The sequence below is a fragment of the Aspergillus pseudotamarii genome, assembly GCF_009193445.1.
Source record: "Aspergillus pseudotamarii strain CBS 117625 unplaced genomic scaffold BDV38scaffold_84, whole genome shotgun sequence".
Lineage (NCBI taxonomy): Eukaryota > Fungi > Ascomycota > Eurotiomycetes > Eurotiales > Aspergillaceae > Aspergillus > Aspergillus pseudotamarii.
In genome coordinates this window covers 50,320-60,747 of record NW_022475098.1, presented here as the reverse complement: position 1 = coordinate 60,747, position 10,428 = coordinate 50,320, and the positions used below count along the sequence as shown (strand labels likewise).

At 47.0% G+C, this 10,428-nt stretch overlaps 2 protein-coding genes across 2 annotated transcripts; one reads left to right on the top strand and one right to left on the bottom strand.

The window, feature by feature from the left end:
- Positions 1–682: 682 nt before the first annotated feature.
- On the bottom strand, positions 683–7,017 carry BDV38DRAFT_261273 (ATP-binding cassette glutathione S-conjugate transporter YCF1). The gene is made up of 9 exons (XM_032056011.1): positions 5,990–7,017; positions 3,117–5,930; positions 2,951–3,054; positions 2,849–2,894; positions 2,015–2,799; positions 1,806–1,960; positions 1,672–1,740; positions 1,502–1,593; positions 683–1,411 (listed from the first exon to the last, which is right to left on the bottom strand). Exons 1-9 carry the CDS (start codon positions 6,272–6,274, stop codon positions 1,157–1,159), a joined length of 4,605 nt encoding a protein of 1,534 aa, XP_031908450.1. The 5' UTR covers positions 6,275–7,017; the 3' UTR covers positions 683–1,156.
- Positions 7,018–8,093: 1,076 nt separating this feature from the next.
- BDV38DRAFT_211449 (putative C2H2 finger and ankyrin domain protein) lies at positions 8,094–10,395 on the top strand. The gene is made up of 2 exons (XM_032052620.1): positions 8,094–8,245; positions 8,324–10,395. Exons 1-2 carry the CDS (start codon positions 8,194–8,196, stop codon positions 10,192–10,194), a joined length of 1,923 nt encoding a protein of 640 aa, XP_031908449.1. The 5' UTR covers positions 8,094–8,193; the 3' UTR covers positions 10,195–10,395.
- The last annotated feature ends 33 nt before the right edge of the window (positions 10,396–10,428 follow it).

Sequence of the window (10,428 nt, the reverse complement as noted above, 5' to 3'; positions counted from 1 at the left end):
AAAAAAAAAAAAAAAAAGGCGAAACATTAGGTAAACAATTGTATTGTAGTTGTAGTGGCAGTCCGGAATATTCGGGGTTAGAGAAATCCTACGTATACTATCTATAGAAATCTTTTTTTTTTCTTTTGTTCGTTTAAGTAACTGTGCGCATGGCTGGCAGGTGATTAGATCATTGGAAGTTAAAATTCGCGGCCAATAGTGGGGGAGAGATATTAAATTGCATCTTCTTTCTTTTTCTGTTTCCTTTCTTTTGTTTTTGCTTTTTTGACATTTTTTATAACCCACAGAGAGAGAGAGAGTGTGTGTGTGTGTGCGTGTGTGTGTGTTTTCTGCGGGGTTGTAAGTTGTTGGGTTCTAGATGGGGGCTGATTTCTTGGTGTTGTGTACTCCGTACTCCGTATTAACCTCTTTTTTCTACATTGAGCCTGATAAGGAAGAGATGATGATAGAGGAATACGGATAATTAGGTGTCATTTCTCTTGCCCGTTTGGGAGAATAGGGATTTCTAATCAGAATCGGGTGGTTCCGACTGCTTCCTAGTTACTGCAGTGGCATCCAATTCAATGGTTGAAGGTATGCAGATAATTACTGCATTGACTTACAGGGGATCCCCTACACCGCTTATTGTTGACACATCGTTTTTTTGTTTCTTCTGCTTCTACTTGATCCGAGTGGAAATAAATGGCACGCGAATTCGCACGCAATTTCAATCATTGTTGGCTATGTGCAGTAGGTACAGGACTTTTTCAATATAGGTAGACATCGAAAGTAAAAAAAAGGCAACCAGACGATTAATTAATTAAACTCCTTCCGACGCCATGGGTACGAAGCGATCATCGACCCGTACTTTTGGTTCCTCGTCTAAAAAGAGAAAAGCTGGAAACGGATCGGCTCTCTGCTATCTTGCCGAGCTCGTATAATTCAGAGAAAGGGCCCTTGATCCTTCATCAACCCCTCTCCCGTGCGCACAGACGCTTAACGGATCGCCTAGTGTTGGTGGTGTACGCAAGTTCAGCCAAGATGCGGTCATCCTCTTTCTCACCTGGTCCCCTACAAGGTCCAGATTCGAGAGATCGGCCCGAGAATATAGAGAAGGCTCTCTCGCTTTTGCCCAGCCACTCACAGGTCTTCGCCACTCTGTACGAGAGGTCTGCAATTATTGCAGAAGGGCAAGTCCTTCGTTATCAAGCAGACCTGCTTCCTTGACTAGCTCGTAGAATTTCCCGCCAGACTTAATCAGATTGGCAGGTGTGTCAAATTCGGCCACTCTGCCCTTGTCCAACACAACAATTCGGTCAGAATCGATGATCGTGTTGATGCGATGGGCGATAGTGATAATAGTGCGATCCTGGAAGATACTACTGCGCAAGGTGCGTTGCAGTAATGCATCTGTTTCCACATCCACGGCAGCCTAAAGTCAACCGTTAGTAAATACTAAAAAAGTAAATTGGAAGGAAAAGGCGGTAGAGAGAAAAAACGGTGTGGCAAACTGGCCACTTACTGTCGCTTCATCGAGAACCAAAATATTGCTAGGCGTCAACAATGCCCGTGCTAGAGACACCAGCTGACGCTGGCCTTGACTCAAATTGGATCCTATTGTGCCATGTTAGTCCAGCCCTAGCAAGTCCAACGTAACGCTGCTGCAAGCGCGAAAAGTGGCCAAATTCTTACCTCCTTCTTGAATTCGGGCATCCAGCTGGCCGTCCATGCTTGCAACGTGATCTTTCAGTCGTGCATGTTCTGCGAGTTAACGGGTTAGTCAGTCATTCACTTTCTCCACATGCAAAGAGGTGAGCCCAACGTACCGAGCACACTCCACAGCTCTGTGTCATCATGCACATGACGAGGGTCCAGATTATCCCGTACGGTACCCTCAAACATGGCCGGGTCCTGAGGAATGATGGCAAGGCGGCCTCGCAAGTCAAACAGGCCAATAGTAGACACGTTTAGCCCATCAATGCTATCAATCAAGTTAGCGCAGCACCAGTATGAACAGTCGGGCACCAGGACTCACCTAATACTGCCACCATCTGGCTCGATGATGCGAAAGAGCGCTAGAGTAAGAGAACTCTTTCCTGCACCAGTGCGGCCAACGACACCAATCTTCTCGTGAGGCTTGATATCAAGGTTGATATCCTTAAGCACTAGGTCGAGCCCAGGGCGGTACCTTGTGCTGTAGTTTTTGAATGACACCGCGCCTTGCGCTGGCCAGCCAATGGCGGGACGGTGCTTGAATATCACTTCAGGCGCCTCACTTGGCAGGTTAGCGTACTCCAGAACACGTTCCACGGACACGATGTTCGTCTCGACCTCGACCGTTTGACGAACGATCCAGTTCAGAGACTGTGTAATTTGAAGGGCGTACGACATGGCCAAACCAACCATGCCTGGTGAGATAGGGGTGCCAGTGCCGACTGCGATGATAGCAAGCACCGCAGAGGCCAGAATAATGATTGAACCAATGAATTCAAGGCGGACTGCCAACCACCTATTCGCGCTAATGGAAGGGAAGTAGGCGCGAAGGTTTTCATCCATTCGCCACTCATTTTCGAGCGTAAATCGGTTTTCCTGCTTATACGCGCGGATAGTCGAGATACCTCCAAGAGATTCTTGGAAATGAGCATAGATGGGACTGCGTGTAACACTGTCCAAGCGCTTCAATTCTCGAGAAGTCCGCAGGTAGTACTTTTGATAACTCAGATAGATGTAACCCAAAGGAACAATCAATATGAGGAACGCAGGCGTTGCCGACGCGATAACGCCCATCGTAAAAAGTGCCTTCGCTGAGTTTCCAAACAACTAAAATTGAGTTAGCTCGAAGTTCCCTCTAAGAAGATCAAGGGCTTACCATGTTAAATGTGCGTGCAAGGACTTCATCAATACGATATACATCACTAGAGCAACAGCTATCAATTTCCGTATACAACATGTCAACCTCTCACACACTCACCTTGAAAACCTATTGAGGATTCTTCCAGACGGGGTAGTTTCGAAAAAGCTCATGGGAGAACGGAAGATTGCGAACGCCATCCTCTCGTGTAATTTTCGAGACGCCTGTTAATGTTCATTAGTATGGACATGGTCTGCACTAGCCAGAGCGCCAAGGGTAAACGTACTTCAATTGAGCAGAAGATCCATAGAATAAGATTCTGGACTATAACTAGGAGAGAAGATCCGAGTCCAAAGGCTAGGTAAACGCCGATGAATTTGCCAACATTAGGGTTCACTTGCACTTCGCTAGCCTCTGACCAGTACTTGAGCCAGTAGCTGCCAGCGACCTGGGCTGTTTGTGCACCCAACAGAGCAGCAAGGTAAAAACAGACGGCGACGATGTTGCTGTTCTTGGCATATTCCCCGTATACACTCCACTTGACCTTACCTTGCTGTGAGGTCTCCTGGGTCTGTTTGCTTTTCAAGATATTCTCCTCGTCTCCTAACTTGCGCCTAGGGCCTTTCCAACTAACGGTGCTGGCGCGTCGCAAAGTCACCGTACTTGTTCTCCGGTTGGCGCCAGATCTAATGGGAAGGAGTGAACCAATTTGCTGTTCGGCTTCGTCGGTATCCGAAAGCTCATCAGAATCTGCGTTATCGATTATCGTAGTAGAGTCCGAGCTTTCGGGACTGGCAAGGCCATTTTCGCTCGAGTTATCATCGTCCGAGTCGTTCATAGTAGTACGAATGAGATTAGCAACTTCGCCTTTCATAGCCAGCAGCTGGTCATAGGTGCCCTTTTCAACCAAAGTCTTATCTCGTAGCAATCCGATGAAATCCGCCTCCTTCAAAACGGGAATGGCATTGGTCGCAAGAATTCTAGTCTTGCTGCCGAGAATTCCACTTGGTCCAAGGACTTTGTTGATAAGGTGCCGGCCCACATGCTGATCAACTGCCGATAAAACATCGTCGAGAAGATAAATATCTGCACGAGCGTAGACTGCTCTAGCCAACGTTAACCGAGCCTTCTGTCCGCCGGAGAGCGAGATACCCCTTTCTCCAACTTCGGTTTGATCACCATCCGGCAGGTTCTTGAAATCATCCAGCAAGGCGCAAGCTTCAACGGTGAGCTCGTAAAAGTCAGGATCCCATCGATGCCCGAAGACAATGTTCTCTCGGACACTAGCGTTCATCACCCAAGGTGCCTGTGCAACATATGCGATACGGCCACGGATAATGACTTCTCCTTCCGTTCTCCACAAATCGCCTAAAAGTGACTGGAGAAGAGATGATTTGCCTGCGCCGACACGGCCTACTATGCAGCTCAATTCACCCTTGCGAGCACTGAAGTTGATGTTCTCCACGACGTGAGTACCATCGTATCTGTTCCAGGTGAACGACGCATCACGAATCCGCACAGACTCGTCCCCGACATGAGACACTGGGTCCTCGCGCTTGACCGCATTGGTTTGTAGTTCCTCAGCGGTGAAATAATCAGTCAACCGCTTAACAGCCACGGAAGCCTCAATGATTGACGTGATTACCATAGGCAAAATGGAGAGCGGAAAGGTAAGTAGGTTAAAAAGCGTTAAAGCTGGGAACACCACCGAAGTGGTCAGAGGCCGGGGGTCCGTCAAAGCATAAACAGTGAATGTAGAACAGGAGACAAGGAAGGGAGTAGACTGCCATGTAAAATTTGCGACCGATTGCGTCGCTCCAATTTTGCGAAGGGTATTCAATTCCAAGTCGTTACGAATGTGACTAAGCTTATTCATAAAGGCAGTGTTCCAGGCATAAAGTTTGATGCTCTTGATGTTGTTCAAAATCTCAGTCATCAGCCTCGACCTCGAATCCTTATTCTTCATCTGGATGAGCTGAAGCTTTTTCATCATCCGAGCTATGACACCATTCAATGGGATCATAAGAATCATAACACCGATACCGGCGAACATGCTCACGCCGACGAGCTGATAAAGCGATAGCATGCAGAGGGTGATTTGGAACGGCGCAGACCACAGCTGCGTACCAAATTGAGTCAGATCAGATAAACGCTGCTGGTCGACAGCCATATGGTTCACAATATCGCCGGTAGTCTTCGATGTACGGCCCTCGCTTGAAAGCCGAAGCGACTTGGCATAGATCATTGCCGTCAATGACGACTTCACGCGCATACCAGTGTCAAAGGCCCTCTGGAAATATTGATGAAGGCACATTGTTTGCGATACCGAGACAAAGAACATCGCCAAGGCAATAGCAACACCCCGTATGATTGGCTGGGGGTTGTCAGTTCTATACGAGCTGATGAAGTCAATCAGAACTCGAAGAAGCTGAGGCTGGACAAAGGCAAGCATATCACTGCCGCATTTAATGATCGCACCTCTGGTATATGAGCTACCAAAGGACTTGAAAAGTGCAATCCACAGAGATGGTTTGTCCTTTTGCAGCTCCTGTTCCCAATTTTCCGCCAAGGTCTCCCCAGTGACGCGAGTGGTATCACGGTGTCGGAGATTCCACAGGTCATCTTGGGTCAGGAAGTTCGTATAGCCAAACTTCATCATTGGTGTCATCCAGCTGAAGCTGAGCACCGAGAATATGTCCGCATACTCATAGGGACATTCATCTTCGTCGCCCAAGGCATCGTACGCGCTCTGCTTCTTGGGAACGAGGTATTCCAGCCCAAATTCCAGTAGCGCAAGCCCTAAGCTTATGTTGAAGCAAACGAAGTATGGCAGGTTGTCCTCATAGGTCTTTTGTGCAACAAGCGAGCGCAACTTAATTCCATACGCGATGGTAAAGAAAAGCCAGTAAAAGAGAACAACACCGTTAGGTTGCCTACTCCGCCAATGCTCGTAGTATTGGACTGCGAATATCACACATAGAGAAGCAAAGACAACAATCGAACTCCAAAACCGAACATCAGCCAACCAGTTATTCGCAAAAGTCTCGACTTGAATCGCTGCTTGAAGAGCCGTTGTGAATATCAGAGCGGATAGCACGATCTATTTTAGAAGTTAGGTTAGTTCCAGATGACTTGATCCAAAAGAGTGCCGAAACCGACCAGTTTAGCGTAAAAATGCCAATTCTTCGACACGGGTTGGGGGATTCGCTTTTTGAGCAGAAACCAAATGGCACCTGCTCCCATGATTAAGCCCCATGTTGCAACAATAGCCACCCCAAGGTCTAGGAAACAGGGCGTCAGGTCAAACCTGAATTTGCTTAAGGGTCCCCATCCTTCGACATTGCCGCAGAAAGGCTCGAGTTTAGGTGATTGCAATGCTGACTTCAGGGTTGACGGTCCCGGGGCAGAATCCCCGAGGATCGCCTGGGAGTTGCCTTCAAGCATCTTCTAACCCCGACTGCAGAATCCCTATTCCTTTCAACCCACAAGGAAGGAAGAGGGAGTCAGAAAAACTCCCTGGGTGCTCTCACGCAAATGATGGACGCGATTGCGGGTGGGGAGAACTTTCTGATCGAGGATGATAACTGCGAGGCCAATCCTCTTGTGAGCTGCAAGCTGCTTACTAAATGAGACGGCCTAAGCTTCGGCGATAAACCGATAGGACTTTGCCGGAGATGCGGAATTCCGCCTAGCTTACCTTACTATTTCTCCTCCTATGACCATTGCAGTCTAGTCATTGGAGTGGATTCGTAAAGAGATTTTCCCTCCTTCAATCTCAAGGCTCTGTTCCCTTGCCTTCTTTTCGTCGTGCGTGACATTTGCGTTCGGTGCTTATGACATAAGCCGGGCGATTGCATGTCTTGGCATCTTCAAAGCCTCCCGTACGTCATGAAGTGACTCAAAAATTCTTTGAGTCAAGCATTCTAGAATCCCAATCGCAGGCCAGTAATTTTTCCGGGGTATACCATTCATTTCCGGGTGCGAAACAGATGGGTTTGCTTACAAATTGCAATTGCTTAGATTATGAACGAATACGAAGAGGCTGCAAATGGAAATTGATTACGGAGTTAGCAGCATGATGACAAACTAGGCCAGAACAGGCAAAGCGCCATCAGCCCAGTGCTCGGCATTAATTACCACATCCATCAATGACATTCAGAACGAAGACTCGATTATTTATATTGTCTAGACTGTGATGATCGAGCTGATAAGAAGATGGCGAATATATTGATGAGATAACTTAGCTGGGCATGAACCTCAAGTGAACCGGCAATTGGTGAATCGCAGTAATCACGTAGGATCGATCCCAGTTCACTTAGATATTGAGTGGATATGAATGTGTATATATATATATCGTGAGTATTAGTTCTGCATTCAATCATACTTTACATGCCATCAGGTCAAAGCAAAAAGCTTTGAAGATGTTCTCATCCAATGTAAAATGTCTACATACAATCTCTCTCTCTCTTTTTTTTCTTTTTCCTTTCCTTTCCTTTCCTTTTCTTTTTCCTTTCCTTTCTTTTCTATTTCTTTTCTTTCTTTCTTTCTTTTTTTTTTTTGGCAGCGTAGTTGATAATACTAGGTTGCTGATATCCAACCCAAGGGCGCCGATATAGCTCTTGAGTATGCGGTTGTCCGATACAAGATGTAGCTCTGCCGAAAGTATTGATAGGGCCGTGATATAGTGGAATAAAGGTAGGTTTCTTTTATGTCACATAATTCTATTTTAAAAGTCGAAAGCTGTGATTGCTCCTGTCATCTAGACTCATAAGTTCCTAGCACGCCAAATCGTCTTCCAGATTCAAAGGCTTGAAGAGCTCTAGGTAGTAGGTATATATTATCCGAACCTGATAATGGTCATGTGTAACGACTGTATCCAACGTTAAGCATATATGATTGAAAGACCTAATTCGACTAGGAACAATGTGATATTATTATGAATGGATCGGATTACTATGCGTTACATAAGTACAATATGCCGAGCGAGAGACTGTATCGCTATATCCATCAGCCGAGGAGTAAACATAAACGAGCCAAGGCAGATTCATGAGAGTTTAGTATACTTTCAGTAGTCTACTACGTATAAAAATCGGCCAGCCAATAATAGAGCCGTTAAGATATTTTACTCCGCAGAGTGGATTGAGTCACTGTGACTCAAAATTACACCTGTGGATCGAACTTTACGTCACACATTTCAATGGTCGCAGATTTAATACAAGATGGAGTACTCCGTACATTGAATATTCTTTATTTGGTGCCTTAAAGGCGGTAAAGCTCCAACAAGAGGGGCATTTGTTCTGCCATTGCGTTGCGCTCCGCGATTTCATCAGCGCAACTCATCGCTTGTACATAATTTAGTCAATATGGCCACGGAAGCTTCTATCGCGGAAGAGCTCCTAAAGAGGCCGCTGTATGGTCCGTATTTCTTTTGACTTCGTTCCGTGCTGCGCTTTCTGTTTTGCATAAAATTCCGTCACTAACTCCCATATCTAGTGTATGATCTTCCGCAGCAACTACTCGCAACCTTAAGCGCCAAAAACGAGGATGATGCGATAAATACGTCAGAGAATGCAGTTAATACACCTGAAAAGCCCGAAGATACCGTACAAGAATATGCGGTTGCTACATCTACCTCTTGCGCTCTCTGCAATGTGTCTTTCTTGAACGTCCAAGAGCAGCGAGGCCACGTCCGGTCAGATCACCATCGGTACAATCTTAAGGCCCAACTTCGAGGCAATCCCACCTTGGACGAGGTTCAGTTCAACAAGGCTGTTGGGGAGTTGGACGAATCGATTTCTGGATCCGAGTCGTCATCGGAGGAGGATGAAGATGCCGGGACGCAGCTCACTGCCTTGTTGAAAAGGCAAGCGAAAATTTCGCAAACAGGTGAAGAAGAGGATGCGCCATCGAAGAAGCGGACCGGAAAGCATCCTTTATTCTGGCTTTCGAGCTCTCTGCTACCGTCCAACACTTCGTTAGGTGTATATAGGGCTTTGTTCTCTGATGCTGAACAGGAAGAGCCTAGATACCTAGTTGATTCTCTGAGGAAGAAACAACTAGCTCCCATCAACGCACCACGGAATAATGGCCAGAATCAAGGGCCTTCTACATCATCTAGCCCACATGTATTCCTGTGTATGATCGGTGGTGGTCACTTTGCGGCAATGATTGTTTCCTTGGCTCCTGAGATTCATCGAAAACAAGGCGGCGTAGACGAGAGGCAGGCTCGAGTGATCGCGCACAAAACGTTCCATCGTTATACAACTAGGCGAAAACAGGGAGGATCACAATCTGCTAGCGATGCTGCTAGAGGAGCTGCACATTCGGCTGGTTCTAGCCTAAGACGTTACAATGAGGCTGCGCTGGAGAAGGAGATTAGAGAACTGTTATCGGAATGGAGGAATATGATTGATAATTCCCAATTGCTCTTTGTTCGGGCCACAGGCAGTACAAATCGGCGGATTTTGTTCAGTCAGTATGATGGTCAGGTTCTGAGACAGAACGATCCTAGGTTGAGAGGGTTCCCCTTCAGCACACGCCGCGCTACTCAAGGAGAACTTATGAGATGCTTCAAGGAACTGACTCGCGTAAAAGTGAGTCAGATTGATGAAGCTGCTCTTGCAGCAGCTGAGGCCAAACCACGAGAAGAAAAATCAAAGCCATCTACTCCACGGCCTCAACAGCAAAAGCCAAAAGTGTCTAAGGAGGACGAAGCTGCCATGCTTCATACAACCCAAATACAGGCACTCATCCGTCGCTCTAAAATTCCGGCATTGATGTCGTATCTCTCTAAGAACTCGATTCCCCCTTCCTTCACATTCCAACCCTCAGATTCTCAGCAGAATTTCCGTTGCCCTACGGCTCTTCATCTCGCATCAAACCTTAATTCGCCAGCGATGGTTTCTGCCCTTCTTACCAAAGCGGAGGCAGACCCGACAACCATCAATGGTGAAGAGAGAACACCCTTTGAGCTCGCAGGTGATCGGGCCACGCGTGATGCCTTCCGCGTCGCCCGTCACGAACTTGGCGAGTCGAAATGGAACTGGGAGGCCGCCAAGGTGCCATCGGCAATTTCAAAAGCCGACGTTGACAGCAGGGCCGAAAGGGAGCAGAAAGCTGCAGAGGAAGAAGAGAAAAACCGACGTAAAGCTGAATTACATCGCTTGAAGATGGAAGATGCCGCCAAGGAAGCTTTACAAGCAAAGCGCTCGGGTGGTAGAGCCTTAGGATCTGTAGAGAAGACTGCTTCCGAGAAACGGGAGGAAGAGATGCGTGGCATGACGCCAGAAATGAGGATGCGATTGGAAAGAGAGCGTCGGGCACGGGCAGCTGAAGAACGTATCAAGCGGATGCAAGGGAAGTAATGAGCACTTACCAGTTGCAATTGATAGATAGAGCAAGTCGGGCCTCATTCTTCGAGCACGATGCGCAAGACAAAAGGTATGCCATTTTATTACGAATGATATAGACGAATATAAAGAGATAGTCGCTTTCTAGATGTATGTATTGACATGATACGAGAAGTAGGCTTTGCCTTACCCCACTTCTCCATCTCCACCGAATAAGCCTGTTTGCAATATAATTTGAGGCAAATCACC

Bases quoted from the DNA above. Each gene is read 5' to 3' on its own strand.
- BDV38DRAFT_211449 (XM_032052620.1), top strand. From the start codon at position 8,194: ATGGCCACGGAAGCTTCTATCGCGGAAGAGCTCCTAAAGAGGCCGCTG. The intron at 8,246-8,323 runs GTCCGTATTTCT...TCCCATATCTAG, and splicing joins CCTAAAGAGGCCGCTGTATG to TGTATGATCTTCCGCAGCAA.
- BDV38DRAFT_261273 (XM_032056011.1), bottom strand. From the start codon at position 6,274: ATGCTTGAAGGCAACTCCCAGGCGATCCTCGGGGATTCTGCCCCGGGA. The intron at 3,055-3,116 runs GTACGTTTACCC...GAACATTAACAG, and splicing joins GGATCTTCTGCTCAATTGAA to GCGTCTCGAAAATTACACGA. The intron at 1,412-1,501 runs GTAAGTGGCCAG...GGTTGACTTTAG, and splicing joins TGGTTCTCGATGAAGCGACA to GCTGCCGTGGATGTGGAAAC.